The sequence below is a fragment of the Apis florea genome, unplaced genomic scaffold (assembly GCF_048593485.1).
Source record: "Apis florea isolate Af1SG1 unplaced genomic scaffold, ASM4859348v1 contig_3587_pilon, whole genome shotgun sequence".
Lineage (NCBI taxonomy): Eukaryota > Metazoa > Arthropoda > Insecta > Hymenoptera > Apidae > Apis > Apis florea.
Genome location: NW_028256789.1, coordinates 809,672 through 826,199, shown reverse-complemented (window position 1 = coordinate 826,199; position 16,528 = coordinate 809,672). Strand labels below are relative to the sequence as shown.

The 16,528-nt window shown below is 44.3% G+C and overlaps 1 protein-coding gene across 3 annotated transcripts in view; it reads right to left on the bottom strand.

The window, feature by feature from the left end:
- mdy (diacylglycerol O-acyltransferase) overlaps positions 1-16,528 on the bottom strand; it is a 92,185-nt gene that overhangs the window by 63,022 nt on the left and 12,635 nt on the right. For all 3 annotated transcript variants that reach the window (XM_086914399.1, XM_086914400.1, XM_086914401.1), the window contains exon 3: positions 10,071-10,165. In XM_086914399.1, coding sequence (XP_086770525.1) covers positions 10,071-10,165 — 95 coding nt within the window. The remainder of the gene's footprint in view (positions 1-10,070; positions 10,166-16,528) is intronic.

The following is a 16,528-nucleotide window of genomic DNA, read 5'->3' as shown; positions in this document are numbered from 1 at the left end:
TCGTCGTTCAGATATTCCAAGTTTGTTATCATCGAGCGCACGCGATTCATCCACGATATACCCCCTTTCGATCCGTTTCGGTTTTGGAAAAGAAATTCAAGAGGCGAGGACAGTATCGCAAAAGCGATACGAATAAAAAGGAAGGGAGAAGAAAAAGAGAGGAGGAGGAGAAGGAAAAAAGGAAAAGTGACAGAGAGAGAGAGAGAGGGAGAGAAAGGGGGGTAACGATTGTTTCACTATGACCGACACGTGTTCCCCGAGTTCGACTAATTACGAGCTCTTTGAATTCGTACGCGTTTTACGAGTTTCCAGCATTTTTCTGGCCCGTACCAGACCGATTCGTACACGCGCTTTCAATCCACGCTTGAATTACGCGCACGTGCGCCCGTCCGCGCGGAACGAAGACAAATAGACTTGATCGACGAATCAAATGCGTTGCATTAAGCTAAAGAGACGTGAAAAAAAAGCGGGGGGGGGGGGGGGGAAAGTTGCGTTAATTATAGGAAAGTCGATTAATAGAATAAATAGCAGTCTCGTGTCTCGTCGTGTTATATTTTATCGGAGGGGGTGAACGCGGGTGAAAGTCCGCACGCACAATCGAGGAAATAAATTTCTTTTGAAACGATAAATTCGATAAATTCGTTGAAATCGTCACGAGTTGTGCTTCGTCCGTAAAAAAAAAAAAAAAAAAAAAAAAAAAATCGCCATTATTTCGAAAGAGGTAGCTTTTTGTAATTTTGTACGAAATATACTTTTTTCCAAAGAGAAAAAACCTCAAAGAATACGCGGCCACATTACGCGTTTTTTAGATTTATCCTGCCAACACGTTCGAAACTTTTCGCGAACATTCGTCGAATATTTTCACTTTTTTTAGCTTTTTTAGCTTTTCATAGTGATCCCGATCGAATTGAATTATTAATAACGAGATGAAATATTTTAAATTCATTCTCTTGAAATAATCACCGAAAGAATGCGTCTGTTATCGTATTATTAATAAAGAAGTTCCAGGAATATTTTTGCACGTATAATAGATGCAACGTTTCAAAGATTTCTCTACAATGTTTTTCGATCGAAAATTTGCTCGATCATTCGCGATCTATTTTTTTATCATTAAATGTGCGAATTATTCATTCGAATTCGAGTTTAAATTTAACATTGAAATTACGTGGAAGAGAATTTCAACACAAATTCTTCCGATTTTTCGATAAGAGCAAGTCGAAGCAAGAATAATCGCAACATCCCCTTAAGGAGTCGCGACCAGTCGCGATTTTAAAATCCGGTATCGATCATTCGGAGAAGAGGTATCGGTGGAACGTGTGGCAGTGACGTATCGCCATTTCGATCCTCCTCCTCCTCCTCCTCCTCCTCCCTGTCCTTGGTTAATGAGAACAAACGATTCCTCATATTTCAGGGCACAACCGAATCCCTCGATTCTTCCAGAATGGGACCCTCTTTGCTTTCTTGATTCTCCCCCGTTAGAGGAGAAGGGCAAGATGGCGCGGAGAAAAGGAGAGAAGAAGAAGAAAATTCGTCGAGTATGGGTTGCTAATAGATATTAATGGAACCCCGTCGAAATACCGACCGTTTTTCCATGCGAACGGACAGCCGGCCATCTTCGTTGCCTCGAGTTCGTTGCCGGCGAGTGTGAATAAAAGAAGAGAACCGGAACTCGAGGAAGAATGTACAATTGAAGGTAAAAGAGGGAATATAAAAGAAGTTTATATCGACGTTGGGAAAATGTTCGTAGAAATTAAATGGAAGCAATAACCTTCAACAAACGCGAACAAGAAAAAAAAGGAAGAAAGAAAGAAAGAAAGAAGAATAACGTAAATTGGCGGAACGAAACTATACGAACGCGGGGTCGAACGCGAATTTTCAACGCGAATTTGCATAACGCGTAGTTATCGAATTTACGTTGCGCGTTTCGCATAATTGAGTCGACGCTCGCGCCGCCTACATTTTCTTTGATCTGTTCGACGAATTCATTGCAGCGTCATCGATGTTCAGGGAAAAGAAGAAAAAAAAAAAAAAGAGAAAGAAAGAACGAAAAAAAGACTCCGGAACCGAACGTTTGCACGACAAACGCGCGAAATATGCCAAACGATACAAAACAGAGACGAGACGAATTAATGTTGCGAAGGTAACAGGAAATTGGTTACATATTTCCCGATACCCCGTGTTTACGGGTGCAATTTAGCGGGAGCCAGTTCCCGTCCTCGCCCAACGACAGTTCTGTTTTCATGGCGGGTAACGGTCGCGAGATAAAATCAAATTTTCTACCTTGCTAAAAATCTGCCCGCGTAAACAGGCGCGACATGTTATTTTAATGAATAATTGTGTCCGACGGTAAATACATTGGCACGAGGGAACCGAACAGCGCCGCGTATCATTTTATCCAGGGCTGATTAAATAAAATCATCCCCGTGTATGCGCCAAGCAATAACCCAATATCGGCCAATTACCGACGCTCGTAAATCAAATATCGCATAACTAGCTTCCATAAATTTTTTTATAATTGTTCATTATTAAATATCGCGTTGAAAAAAAAAATAAATAAATAAACCGCGGACAACAGTCAGAAACAGTTTTCCATTGTATGACCGTCGTTTTGTTACGCGCTCGATACAACAATCGTCGATACACTATATTTCTTTTTTTCTCTCTCTCTCCTTTATCAAAGATCTCGTGGTTTCCCGCTCTAAATAATAATCCATAAGTGTGTTGTCCGAAGAATCGCAGAAGAATCGTTCGAGTGAAATTCTTCTCCCGCAAAATTTGCTAATGAGCCACGGCATTTTGCTCTCTAACGAGTCATCCGTCGTATTAACGGAATCAAATTTTTCAGAGAATTAATCGGGGCGGGTAGCACGGGCGAAAATTTCTCCCTTTATCTTTTTCCTTTCGACGTGGGGATAGAAGACAGAGACGAGATGAGCAGTGGTAGTCTGGAGCCTCGAGGGTAATCGACCTCCACTCCTGAGCACCTCTCGGATCTCAGTCGCTAATTAAGACTTTTACTTTTTCCTTGGTAAGTCTCTTCTATCTTCTCGAGTGTCCGGGTTGGGAGTTGGAAGGAGGGCAACGACGACAACCGGCTTGGTTGGTTACGAGCGTGGGATTCGTGAAAAACCGTCGACCGAGATGGCGCGAGAGCACAGCTGTCGGAAACGGGACTAAGGGGATGGTCGGTGGGATAAGATCAAATCCGAGCAGGCAAATTTTAATTATATCCCGACATCGAGTTGGCAACATTCTGTCGTTTTTAATAAAACTTTCGTGAAATAAAAAAGAAAGAAAGAAAGAAAGGGAGAGAGAGAGAGAGAGAGAGAGAGGGAGTCGAAAGATTTTCATTCGCCGATGCCTCCTTTCTTTAATAATTCGGGGATTGGAATTTACGTAACATCGCGAGAACGATTTGCATAAAAGAAAATAACTATTTGCAAAGGTGCATATAAACATAGATAGATAAAAACAAGAAAAAAGAAAAAAAGTGGATTGAAATTCGTGGAGGACTCGTATCGACGTGGTCGATAAGATAATTCGAAATTCTCGCGTGCCAAGTTTCGACCGCAGTCCACTGAAATTTCGAAAATCTCGTTAATAATATCCGTTTAATTCTCCGGATCCGGTGGAATGAATTATGCCCAAGTCGCACTCTTGGGGGACTCTATCAATTCGGATGCAATTTATCATTCCGTGGTTCGTGATAAATTGCCACCCCTCCCCTCAAAAGGGTCAGAATTATTAATTATATATTTTGAAATGACGGAGAATTATCGAATAATGGTGAGCAGAGATCTCGAAGCAGGTACGAGCTTTCCGCTTTCCCGAATCTACTTTTCCAAAACCCGTATCAAGGCCTCGATATTCCGACGATTCTAAATTGTAACGTATAAATCTCCGCGTTGGCGAGGGTGGAGAAGCAGAGGGTTAAAGAGTCGCATGAGCCCGCGAAAGCTTTCGCTCGAATGGCGCGAGCTTGGTTCAGGATCAAGGATATATATATACGAAGAAGAATAGCGGAGGAAGAAGAGGCCTGAGAATTAAAAAGAGAACGAGATAGAGGAGAGGGGGGAGAGGAGGGGGTGTACTCGAGATATAAATACTCGGCTCGAACTCGAGAGAGAGAGGGAGAGGGAGATGAGGAGTGAAAGCAATGATTTTCAGTCGGTAGCTTCTTTTTCCCTCTTTCCCGCATCGCCCCCTCCTCTCCCCCCGCTTCCTTTCCTTTTCTCCATTGCGGGAGGAAATCCACGGCGTCACCATCAAGCAGAACAGGTTCGCACAAGTGCCCTAAACCGCGGGGCGCCGAGTGCTAATTACGAATAATTATGAGTACTAATTAAGGCTTCCCTTTGCAGCGGCATTGCACGAATTACGAGTAAAGGCGTGCGTATAATATACCCGCGGTTTAACGGCGCTATTAAACGCATGCTAACACCATAGAAATGATCGGCTTTGAAGACACGCAATGCACCCGCAGACACGAAACTTTCCATGGATTTCTCTGTGGAAACTTGGAAGGAGGGGGCGGGAGGGAAGTGTAAAATTTTGGTCCCACGCGTTTGCCTGTTTGCAGGCAAATTATGTAAATAGAAGCGGCGATGTAATCATTGTTCAACAACGTTGTTTTACCAACCGTGTTTTTCAATTTACCCTGTAATTTTTGCGGCAGCCGCGCGGGATTAACACGTAAAAACGAGTTAATGAATGCGGTGGTATATCGATGGAAATTTTTGACAGGCCGGTATTAAGTGTCGGCAAAGTGTTGTTGATTTGAGAGATTGTTGCTCCGAGATGTTGAACAAAAGAGATATCGAATATTGAAAAAAAAAAAAAAAAAAAAAAAAGGTGTTCCTATTCGTTCTCTTTATCCGAATTCTGCCTTTCGGATCACTGAATATTTCGGATCCGAAATACATTTTGAACAAAAAAAGATAGAAATTTGTTTAACTAACCGGGCGTGAAAAATACCGCGAAAAAACTTTGCAGAATCAAAGCTCCATTCTGTTTCTATATCCTTTGAGCCTTCTCTCTTTTTTTTTCTTTCTTTTTTTAAACAAACACGTTACACGTTAAATGTAAACGCGTATTCGTTTCAAACTTGGTGCAAAATTAAAAACATCTCTCTTGCGCAATACGTATATATAAATAAAATTAAGTTACAGTAAATGAAATGTAACTAATTGCATTTCGATCCAGGACGAAAGGAAAGGGAAACCGGCGTAATGCAAAGTCGACAAGTGTTCCCGATATGCCTGGAATTTAAGCCGGCTACATCGACCACGATAGATACGGACGGTGGATGCGTGAAAGCCTTTTCGCAAGCGCAATCTCGCATTTAATTCGATTATTATACCCTGAGCCATGTATAGGCAGTGGATTAAGTAATTCATACGTGGATTCGCACCGCGTCTCTACCGTTTCCATATCTCGCCTCCTCTAACACGACCGAGCCGGGCTCTCCATGAATTTCCCCGGTATCGCGTGAAAATCTGTTTCCACGTCGATTTTCACGCCGTTGCGAGCACGAGCACGATGTATACGTGACACACACACACGGTTGGAATTGACCATGCCCCAGCCCCCCGAGTCAAGAAGAAATAAAATCAATCCGTGGTAGATTCGCCATCGCTCTTTCTTCTTATCTTTATCCCCCTCCTCGGATATGGAATTTCATCACTGCCCTTTTTCTTCGAATTAACCGAGGTCGAAAAAATTTTTCCATTCCACGTCAATTACGCGACGTTGGAAGAAGTTTAACCATCCCTCTCCACCAAGAACAACCAGTGATACCTGCCAGCTGTTTTTCTCTCCTCTTCTTCGTCTTCTTCTTCTTCTACCCTCCAGACATCCTCGGACCAAGCCTCGCCGACTTTCCTTTCCGCGTAGCTACATCGACGAGGAAAGTTAGCCGACCAGTAATTCGATTTGAAAGCGATTCCCTCCATCGGTACATCGCGCGGAATAGAGTCGAACTTTTCGCCGGATCGACCGATTGTTTCATAGAGGCCATCGTCGTTCGTAACGACGACGATCGTTAACGAAGGAGGGGGGAAAAAAAAAATGTGCCGAATTATTTCTCCGAATGGCGGCTTTTTAGGGAGGGAGGGCGGGGGCTTTTCAAACTTTAGATCGACCAACGACGTTCCCAACGCCGTTTTCAACCCGATGAATTTTTATCAGGCCACCGACCGACCGACCGACCGGAGATAAATTTCAATGGGCCGGGATGCGAGGGCATCGATGGCGTTAATCCTTCTCCGAGGGTTGTGGCGAAAAAAAAAAAAAAAAGAATCTGCTTCGAGTGGCTGATACCGCGTGATAATTACTTGGATTTTTCGCGGCACGGTACCGCGAACTCCGATAACCGGATCCGGGTCACAGTCGACGTATTCGCGTCGGAACGAAAAACGTGGATCCGAATGCTGGAAGAATTATCGATTTCATATATCAATTTGTCTTTGTTCCGGCTTTACCCCCGTCATTTCCAGCTTAATTTAAATCGCGAAACGATTTTCCCCACTTGATTTTTGTTTAATCCGAAAACTCTTCCGCTCCTTGGAAATGTTTTATCCATTAGCGAGAATCGGGGATAAGAATAGCGGGGTGTATGCAAGAATCTCGAAACGTTTAAGGAATTGATTGGAGTTTACTTAAGACGGATTGATTTAAAGCTTCGGACGAAAGAAACGGCAAGATCAGGCTCTCGCGTATAAAAAAAAAAAAAAAAGAAAGGAAAAAAGAAAGGAAAACTCGGTATTTTTCCCAGGCTCTGTTTACCTCGATCTCGAACTTGTTCTCTTTCTTTATACGATATCCTTTTCCAAGATGTTAGCAACCTCTCCCGAAATTAACGAAATTCGTTACACGGATAATACGGAAGGTGTTTTTATCTTCGAATATTTTCTCGAACGAGACCTCGATTTTAAACGGTTCACTCTCTGTACAGTTGATGCAACAAAGATTCGTAAGCGTGATCATAGCCGGTCTGCTTGTTACACCCTCTCATATCTGCACTTACGAGCGACTCGTTACGTCACTCGAGAGCATTGAATTATAGTCAACTCGCTAAAGTTTCTCGCGAAACTTGGCGTTCCGAAACTTTAGTAAAACCATCAAAACGGACTCTCCAGCGTGGGTGGCCGAAGCGTTTCCTTCGAAAGAAACGCGAGGAGGTGGAAGGTCGCGAAAGTGCGTCTATTCTCTCTCTCTCTCTCGTCTCTTCTTTCCTTTTTTTCCCCCTCTTTCTCTCTATCTCCTTTCTCCACCACATTCTCGTTCCAACGAGTTAAAGTTGCGCAGCTTCTTCGAGGGCGGAATATGCGAGTCCGAGGGAAGTAACGTACGAACGTGGACAGTTTTATCGCAGTTGGGTTTTTTCAACGGAATTCAATTATATCCTTAATGCAAGGTCTGTGTTTCGTTTCCCCCCCCCCCCCTCCCCCCCGACACCGGGGATGGTCTCGAATTTCTCGAAAAATAGAAACAATACGCGGTACAATGTCCGCGGTTGTTTGCACGACCGGTGAACCTCCGCCAGAGAAGAAAAACAGATTTAGCACAACCGGTTGGAAATTTTAACGAAATAACCTCGCATAACGCATCCTCCCCCTCCTCCTCGATGTCCGCTCGACATCGATTCGCCCCGCTGAAACTTTATCGGCCGCTTGGCTGCTAAAGCGTGCAATTAACGTTTCGCCTCTGCTTTATCGGATACGGCGGATCGACGAAAACTATTCAACAGGGTGAAAACGGAAGGAGAGACGAGACGAGACGAGACGAGGCGAGATCGAGTGGCAAACACAGTACAGCACCGAATACTGGAAATTCATCTCGCGATCACTCTCCCTCCCTCGTAAAACTGTCAGCTTCTTCGTCTCCGAAGTCTCAACTTCGAGAAGATTAATTAAAAGCGGAAGAGGAGGGGGGGTTAGAAAAAAAAAACGGAGAAGCGTGTGAAGAAGGAGGGCTAATCAACGCGAGCAATCCGGGAATAAATCACCGGGAGGTCAGCCATTTAAACGGTATAATTCGCGCTTCGTGACGTCCGCGGAATAATTAATTCCCTAATCGCGAAAGAGCGAGCCGCGAAGGAAGAGAATTTCTGGCGGGACGCCGTTTAAAAAGCAATCTCGCCAGGCCGAGCAGCCGTGAAAATTATTACGCGAGACCTATCTACGGCTAAGGGAGGAATAGAAAGGAACACGGTCGAGGGGGTGTGTACTCGCTCGAGCGGAGCCGGGGCGAGCTACGAAAAGAAGAAAGAAGGGGGAGGAAGGTGGAGGGGAGGAGCGGTTAAGGAAAGAAGGGGTGGCACGCAACGAATATTCTAAAATATGAGAGCTATTAACCATACCACTTCCCTATGTGCATTGCCCTCCCTCGTGTGTAAATAATGCGAGCCACCTCCTCTCCGCCCCCTCCTCTGTTGTTATTTTGCAGCCTCTTCAAGCCTGCGCCACGTGACACGTACAAATTCGCATCCACGGAGGAACGAGAGTTTAAACGCGGATAATTCACGGGGAAGCAGATTGGCGAAAGCATCGAGAGGCCTGACTCCGTCCGTCGAATCAGGTTCTTGGGAAGCAGCAGGGAAAGTTTCTCTGCCGGAGAGAAATTAATTTGGCTGGTTAATCGCAAGGATAATTAGGCTTGAGAGTTGGCGAGTATCGGCAAATTGGCGCAACTTACTGGGGGACGGTTTTACTGGGTCATTCGCTCGGCCGCTACTTGTTGTGTTGTGTTAGATCCCCCTCCACTCGACTCTAACCGGTCGAATATTCGAAACCTTGTATACCCGTTAATCGAGCGAGTGCAAATTCCGCACGGCCGGCTGCGTCCAGAAAATTAACAACGATGCACAGGTTGTCAATAAATTGTATCGAAGCGAGGGAGAGAAGTTCGAAGAAGTGAAATCGCTCGGAGGATTTTTATCGATATTTGTTTGTCACGGCGAGAAGATACAAACTTTTCGAATGTAAAACACAATTTTCTTTGGATCAATTATTATTAGAGATGGAAATTATTGACTAATCTCTGATTTTAGATGAAAAATCCGATGTTTATTTCAATATATCTGTTTCGCGTAATCTTTCAAAAAAACTATCTTTCAAACTATCTTCTTGCGAATAGAATCTTCTGTCGATAGACCGTTCAACGATTTTTTAATTAAAGATATATTTGGAAAACTCGTCGAAAAATCCTTAACGCCGCATCTCGTGAAAATTTTCCCACACGGACGTACGAATCGAGCCAACTCGATTTTTCACGGGGCGGGCGAAAGGCGGAAACCAAACATTCACGACTCCGTGAATGAATCCGGCGCACCGACCAAATGTCGTGGCTCCAAATGAAAACGCGGATAACCGAGTGCACCGGTAAAAGAACAACGCGTAGAGGGAGCAATTTCCAAAGGCGGCGGTAGAGCGACGAAATTTACGCGTACCGCCACTTTGCCGCGCTAAATTTCCAGGTTTAAACGTCGTTTTAAACCGTTCTTTGCGATAAATTCGAATTCATCACCTCCACGTATCGAACGAATCCTCCACGATCCTTCTCCAGTTCTCGAAAATGCCGACAAGGTTACAATAAACGCGTTGGAACACGGCTTGGAGAATTATGGGGGCGAGATATCCTTGAAATTATTAGCGAGCGAATCGTACGCGTTCACGGGACGGCGCGTTACCACTGGAATGTCCAACAACGAGTCACACGCTAATTACTTTTACATTTAAATTAGCAGTTTTTGCCCGCGTTCCTCGCACATATTACCTTTTTACGACGGCTCACTTTTACCGTAATACGCCTCCATCCTCGCATTCTCGAGGAAAGTCACGCGTTTGTCGTTTGGATAAAATACGAAAGGAGGGGAAGGGGGGGAGGGGGAATTATGAGGAACGTTGTCGAATTCGTATAGCGATTTCTACTAATTTTTTTCTTTTTCTCTCTTTTTTTTTTTTTTTAAATAGATGAATCGCAATATTTGATTTCGATTCCCCTGTAATTCCACGTTTGAAGGAAAGAAAAAAAGAAAAAAATAATAAACGATTAAACGTGAAAGAACTTACATATGATGAGCAGAATCGAGGGATGCTCCTCGCCACCTTCGTACGTGCCGCTTAGAAACAGAAACCATTGCCACGGATCCACTCTGATCCCGTACCTACAGCAGACAAAACAAAAAAAAAGAGAAAAGCCACGTAAACACTGGTGGGAAAAGGAGCAGAAACGAACGAGCCCCGCTCGTTATTATCATCCACCCCCTCCGTCGCTTCTCTTCCAATTTTATCTTCCAAGTCGCGTGAACCGAGTGTCTACATCGCGACACGGGTCGAGGGGCAAAGGCGTCCCGTTATTAACGTCTGTCTTCGGCGCGATGCTCTTCACGAGTCCTTGAAAAAAAAAAAAAAAGAAGATACGAAAAGGGGAGAAGGGTGAAGGAACGAAGGGTGAAGGGATCGAGGAAAAAGTCACGAAGGGTGTCGATTCCCCTTTGTTCTTTCTTCGGGCGAATAATAATAAACGTCGCCCTGCTTCTTTTAAAATTTTAAAACATGACTGTACGGGCTGTATGCAAGGTGGAGCTCTTCCCTTCAACTTTCCAACCATCGTGGAGCAAATTCGATCGACGCTAAAAAACGCAAAAACTCGCGTACACCTTGCAAATCATCCCGCAACTCTATTAAACACATTTTCTCCTCTCGGAGAAGAGAAACGACCCGGCCGGGTTCGCAGTGCATACATCGAGACTTGGCCGCCGATCGCGACCAATTTTTATACCTCTATATCGAGCACGAGATTTATCGCTCGCCATCGTATCAATCCGACCCATCACAAACGTTTGTTGCACACGACCGCCGCCGATCACGGAAGACAAACGAACTACATTCGGTGGCCGACTATCGAAGAAGAAAAAAAAAAAGAGAGAAAGAGAGAGGGAGAGGTCAAAGGGGGTAGTAACCGACACTAATGGCTTCGGGTCGAACGCGTCGGCTAACGATGATGAACGAGGCTTATAGGCGAAGTAATTAAAGTATTTGAAGTGGGCGCGGCCCCGGCGTCGGGCGGCTACGATATTTATTGGGACGCGATCGTTGCTCCATTTCGTTTCTCTTTTTCTCTCCAACCCCCTCCCCATTCTCGTTCTCGCCGCAACGCTTTTTGTCGGCACAAACGCAATCAGTCACGTTGACGCGGGCCGCGATAATTGAAGAGCGAGCCGGAAAAATCAAACGTTTATAATTGATAGGCAGCGCGCGCACCAGTGTTCGAGCCGAAAGTGATTCGAAAGGGAGCATCAATCCTCTTATATTACCGGCCGGTAAATCACCGCCTCGGTTAGAATACCGTCGGCCCGTGTATCTTTCGCTCCAGTTTCACCAGATTGAATTGTTAAACACTTTGCCGGACCGCGGCGAAAAATCGATACGCGCGCGTCTATCGCGGGATTGACCACGAGTTAATTCCTTTTCGCGATGTAAATGAAACACGCCAAGGCAGCGACACGCGTCGAAAAACACTGCGCCGAGGGGAGAAAGATCGTGGAAGCAAGGATCGAAACGTTTGTGGGAACGTTAATGGATCGACGTGTTTGCGAATTGTAGAATTTTAATCGAGCTATTTTCCTTTTTTCGAGGTACTTTTTTTTACTACGGAATGGGATAAAATAATATGCGAATTATTATTATAAAAATGGATCTTCGATCTTTCGGGAGAATTGGTAAGAATTTGAAATAGTTGTGAAGTATTTATTTTGGTATTGTATGGAAGCTAACGATGGTAAAAAATGGAGGGCAGACTGAGTGGCTTAAGAACACGTTTGGATTAGAAGCGTATCATTTTCATCGATCCCCCATTCAATTCTCAACTATTCCTTCGTAGCGGATATTTCTTTCTCATCTAGAATCCGTTTCTTGTCGCGGAACAACATGTAATATAATTTGCATCGAGATATTATTTTTACTATTCGATTCAATTGCTCAAATTTTCGCGTTAGATTCAAATACTAGTAGAAAAAAAACATTGAGATAACGCGAAGATACATTTATATTAATAGTGATATAGTATAGATAAACATTTTCCGAGACAGATAGCAAGTCACGTTCGATAAGAAAGAATCGATATATCCGGGTGGAACGAGTTCAGATCCGCTATCTATTTTAAAAAGTCTAGTCATCCTGGTTCACGTTCCATTCCTTGGTGAACCGGATCATCTACACACAAAAGTTGCAATCAACTGGGCGGTGGTGGATATACGCGTGCAAAACTTTATTGGATTTATCAAAAGTACGATGGCCGGTGGTTGTTTATTCGAGATAAGCCCGATAAAGCAACCGAAACGGCGAGAACTCGGGTTGGATATCGGGTTGGCTATCGAAATTCATCGTTCACCAAGGCGTGAAGCGGGAACGATATTAAATTTCTTTTCCCGAACCGAGAATAGTCGTTCTGATCCCGTGCCGTGCCCGTTAAATCCGTCCTTCTTTCCTCGCTGTTCGTTAATACAGCGTCGCGATAAAAATCCTCCTCGATTCCACCTCGATCCATCTCGAAAGAGGGATCGAAGATGGATAGAGAAGACGGTTATGATCGAGAAATCGTGCGGCGTGGTGTACCACTCGAGGTAAACGGAAGAAGATGGGGAGGAAGAAGAGGGATGATAGTTCAGATCGAAAGAGTTACGGAGGGTTTCTTTCTTGGTTGGTGTAAAAAAACGCGATCGTGAATGGCTGGTCGTTAAATATTAATAAACGAGTAATAAACGAGGCGGGAGGTTTATCTCGCAACGACACCCGGCGAGCACGTCCGCGTTGTTACGTTTTATCCGCTGGTCTAAAGAAAGTGGCCGGTTGCCGCGGCACGGCTCGATGATTCGATAGTTTACGCGATCGTGCTATAAATGAGCGAAGGCGCGTTGACATACATTAACCGGCCAGGTGTGCGCTTCTCGTGTAAACCGTCAATCAGGGGCGAGCAATATTTTCTCTCCCATCGAAACAGTCGATTCCCGGTGTGCGCGATCGAACGAGCTGTTAAAAAAAAAAAAAAAGGAAAAAAAATAGGAGAGAGAAAAAAAGAGAGACTCGGGTGGGTCCTCACGGAGAGAGAAAGAGAGAGAGAGAGAGGGGGGGTACAACGAGGCGCAAGATCAGTGACCTGTATGGGCATCCGATACGCCGTCATTAATACGATTTAAAACCTCGTTTAGGGGTACAATCCGGTGACCTGGATTCCGCGTGGCAGGGCACGATCATCTAATGGAATTTCAAGTTCATAGTGTAATTGGCACGATCCGATTACGAGTACAAAGGTTTACCCGTGCAATCTGTCAGTTTAAATCACTTTCCGCGGTATCGTTAATCGGATTAAAGTGCTGGGCGGGATGTGCATCCAGCCCGGCGTAAACAACCGACAGCAGTATCCTCAATTAGACTCAAATGCATACCCGGCGACGAGTTGTATCGTAATCGACTTGTCAACGTGGATTAAGCGAAACGAGTATAGAAAACAATGTAATTCGATCGAAATCTATGCGCCGTCCACTCCTACCTTCCTAGCGATCGATAAAACTAAAAAGGAAAGATTCTTACGATTCGTGCTCAACTTTTCCCTTACATACATACATCTATATATATATATATTGTATACGCGATCATAAACCTGAATAAATCCTCTTAAAACAAACCTAAAGTTACGAACGCTTCGAGACCAAACTCGAAAGTAAACTTATTTCCGCGGTAATAATTTGAGCCTTGCCACGAGCGAGAACGCAATGTTCCAAGCTGCTTGGAAATAAATCTGGCCGCGCGTCACGGGGGATACGAAGGAAAATACAATTTCGAAATCTCTCAGGTTTCGATGATTGATTTACGGAGCGGGAATATCGATACGGAGGGGGCATCGATGGATCAAAGACGCGAGGAGGATGGGAGGGAAAATGGTGAAACGGAAGCTGATGCCGGAAACGGACTTTAATACCATTTTTTCGCGCTCCGGTAATACCGGAGCAACGGTACAGTTTCGAGGATTCTCCGGTGTAATCCGGATCAACGGTGGACGAGTTTTATTTCTCGGCATCGTTCGGTGAATCCTTGCGAAAATCGCAAAATAGAAGGGGGCGGAGGGAGGGGAGGGGAGGGGAGAGGGGGAAGAGGGGGAGGAGGGTGAACGTGACACGACGAATCGAAAGGATGGCGCGACGGAACCGATATCGAATCGTTGAAAATTTTCCAAAGCCGGACATCGTGTAATCGTTCCTCGTACACGAATATGAAACTCGGCGGCGATGGCGGCGAGCTTCGAAAAAATAATGGATGAAACTTGATCAGGAATCCCACCCCCCTTCTGCTTTCTCCCTTGTTATTCAAGGGTATTTGTTATCGGCCAGCTTTTAAATACACCTTTTTCCTCGTTTCGTCCGTGCTCCGTTTTTTACGCGGTATTTTTTCCCAACGATACGATAAAAATTTTAAAATCACGAGGGAAGAATCGACGAGGGAGACGGGTCGGTATCGAACGGGGACAGGGAAGAAGAAGAAGAAGAAGAAGAAGAAGAAGAAGAAAAAGAAGAAGAAGAAGAATGTTCTTTCCGTTTAATCTTCCCTTAATGTATTGGCGTTCGTTGATAATTCCGTCGGACGAGCTCGATCGAGTTTTTATTGAAAATTTACTTTGATCCTGCCTTGAATTTACCAATTTCCGCGAGGGATGTTAAACACAGAGGGAAAGGCTCGAGTCTTATTTCGCCGTTTGATCCCATCTTTTCACGGTTTCGCGAATCGGTGTCCCGGTAAACTCGACCCATTAAGAATTGCGCCAAGCTTCGAACAGTTCCAGTTTCAGTAAGTGCATAAATTATGAGAAGATCTTTCAAAAAGTTTCTCGAACGAGAAAGGGGAGTGGGATAGGAAACTTCGATACCTCTGTCCCTCTATCTTCCAAACCTTTCCACGGACTTTTATCGATAGAACCAGAATCCTTCGCCGGGAGTCCGATTAATTGAGTTCTCCTTCTCGTACCCTTTTTTTTTTTTTTTTCTTTTTTCTTTTTTTCACTCGGCGGAGAAACGTCCTCCCCCACTTTCTTACTCCGTCGTGTCTCTTTCAAGCTTCCCCCGCTCTCCCCCCTCGCTCTTCCCCCGCGTCGATTAATCTCGATCCCCATGAAATCGCGTTACTCGCCTTGTTCCATTCTCGACAAACGAACCATCTTTTTTCCACGCATCCACGTGGAACAAGGACAGATTTCTTTTTCGACGAATTCGATTCAACCGTGTTACGTTAAGTTGATAATAATAATTAAAAATCCGTCAAAATAGAACGAGAATAATTCTCGAAAACTAGGATATCAAGGATAGTAAAATAGATAGCGATACAATTTACATCTTTGGATAGACTCCTCTTTACAAAAGTCGTAAATAAAGACGTTTTGGACCCAGTTTATCACGAATCCAGAAGCCTACCCTACTTTCGAATCGAGCAAACTATCTCAAACTATTTCGACACTTCCTAAGCAAGTCACTCCTCCAAGAAAGTTCCTCAGACTTCTAAATAGATGGTAATCCTTGAAAGAGAAGGGTGCAACAACTTCCTACTTTAATCCTACCTTATTTTATCCCTATTTTTTTATCCTCTTCAAATAAAACAATTTTCATTATTTTTCATTAAGACAATCTTCTTCTCGAACCACTCGAACTCGTTCGTTCGAGAAGAAAATTTTCCGACGAGTATAATCAAACGCGAAAGTATCAAATTCGAGGGAAGAAAAATTCTACGACAAATTCTCGTCATCGAAGAATGAACGTTGGCCGAACTCGAGGAACTACAGATTCTCTTCGCTGGTCACGCGTGCAATCATTTTTCGATCGTTCGTTCGGGAAAGATTTTCCGCGGATTTTGTTTAAAAAAAAAAAAAAAAAGTAGAAAAGAAAAACGGTTCGAGACTAACCCGAGCAATTACGTCGCGAAAGTTTCTTTCGAAAGTTTTTCCACGCTTTAACGAGCGTGATAAATTTCTGTTACGCGCTCCCAGGAGCTGGCGAATCCCGGGCCCCGAGAGTTTACAACGGCGATAAAAATCTCGTTGAAATTATTCATGGGCCGAGCTTGTACTTTGCCCTTCTCTCCATTCAACGGCCAGAAAATTGGTAAAGGAGGAACGGGGAGGGGAGGGGGAGAAAGATTTTGTCTCGTCGCGTGGCCGAGAGATCTGACTGCCCGTTAATTTTAATCAACGCCCAGCCCGGTAAGGATTTTCTTTCAAGCTGTTCATAAATTAATTAATTTTTAGACGGCTCCATTCATTTCCGTATCCTCGGGTGATGGATATCTCTCTATGGATTCGCCAAGTCGAAAGTCCCCGAAAATAAATATCCCGTTACGATTCGATCGAGATTCGAAAAAAGTCGAGATAGATTCCGGAAACGGAATTTCAAAGACGCAAATGTTCGGAACGGAAATGTGATTAACATATTAGGAAAACGTGAATTATTACTCCGGTATTTTACACCGGTTGATTAATGCAACGC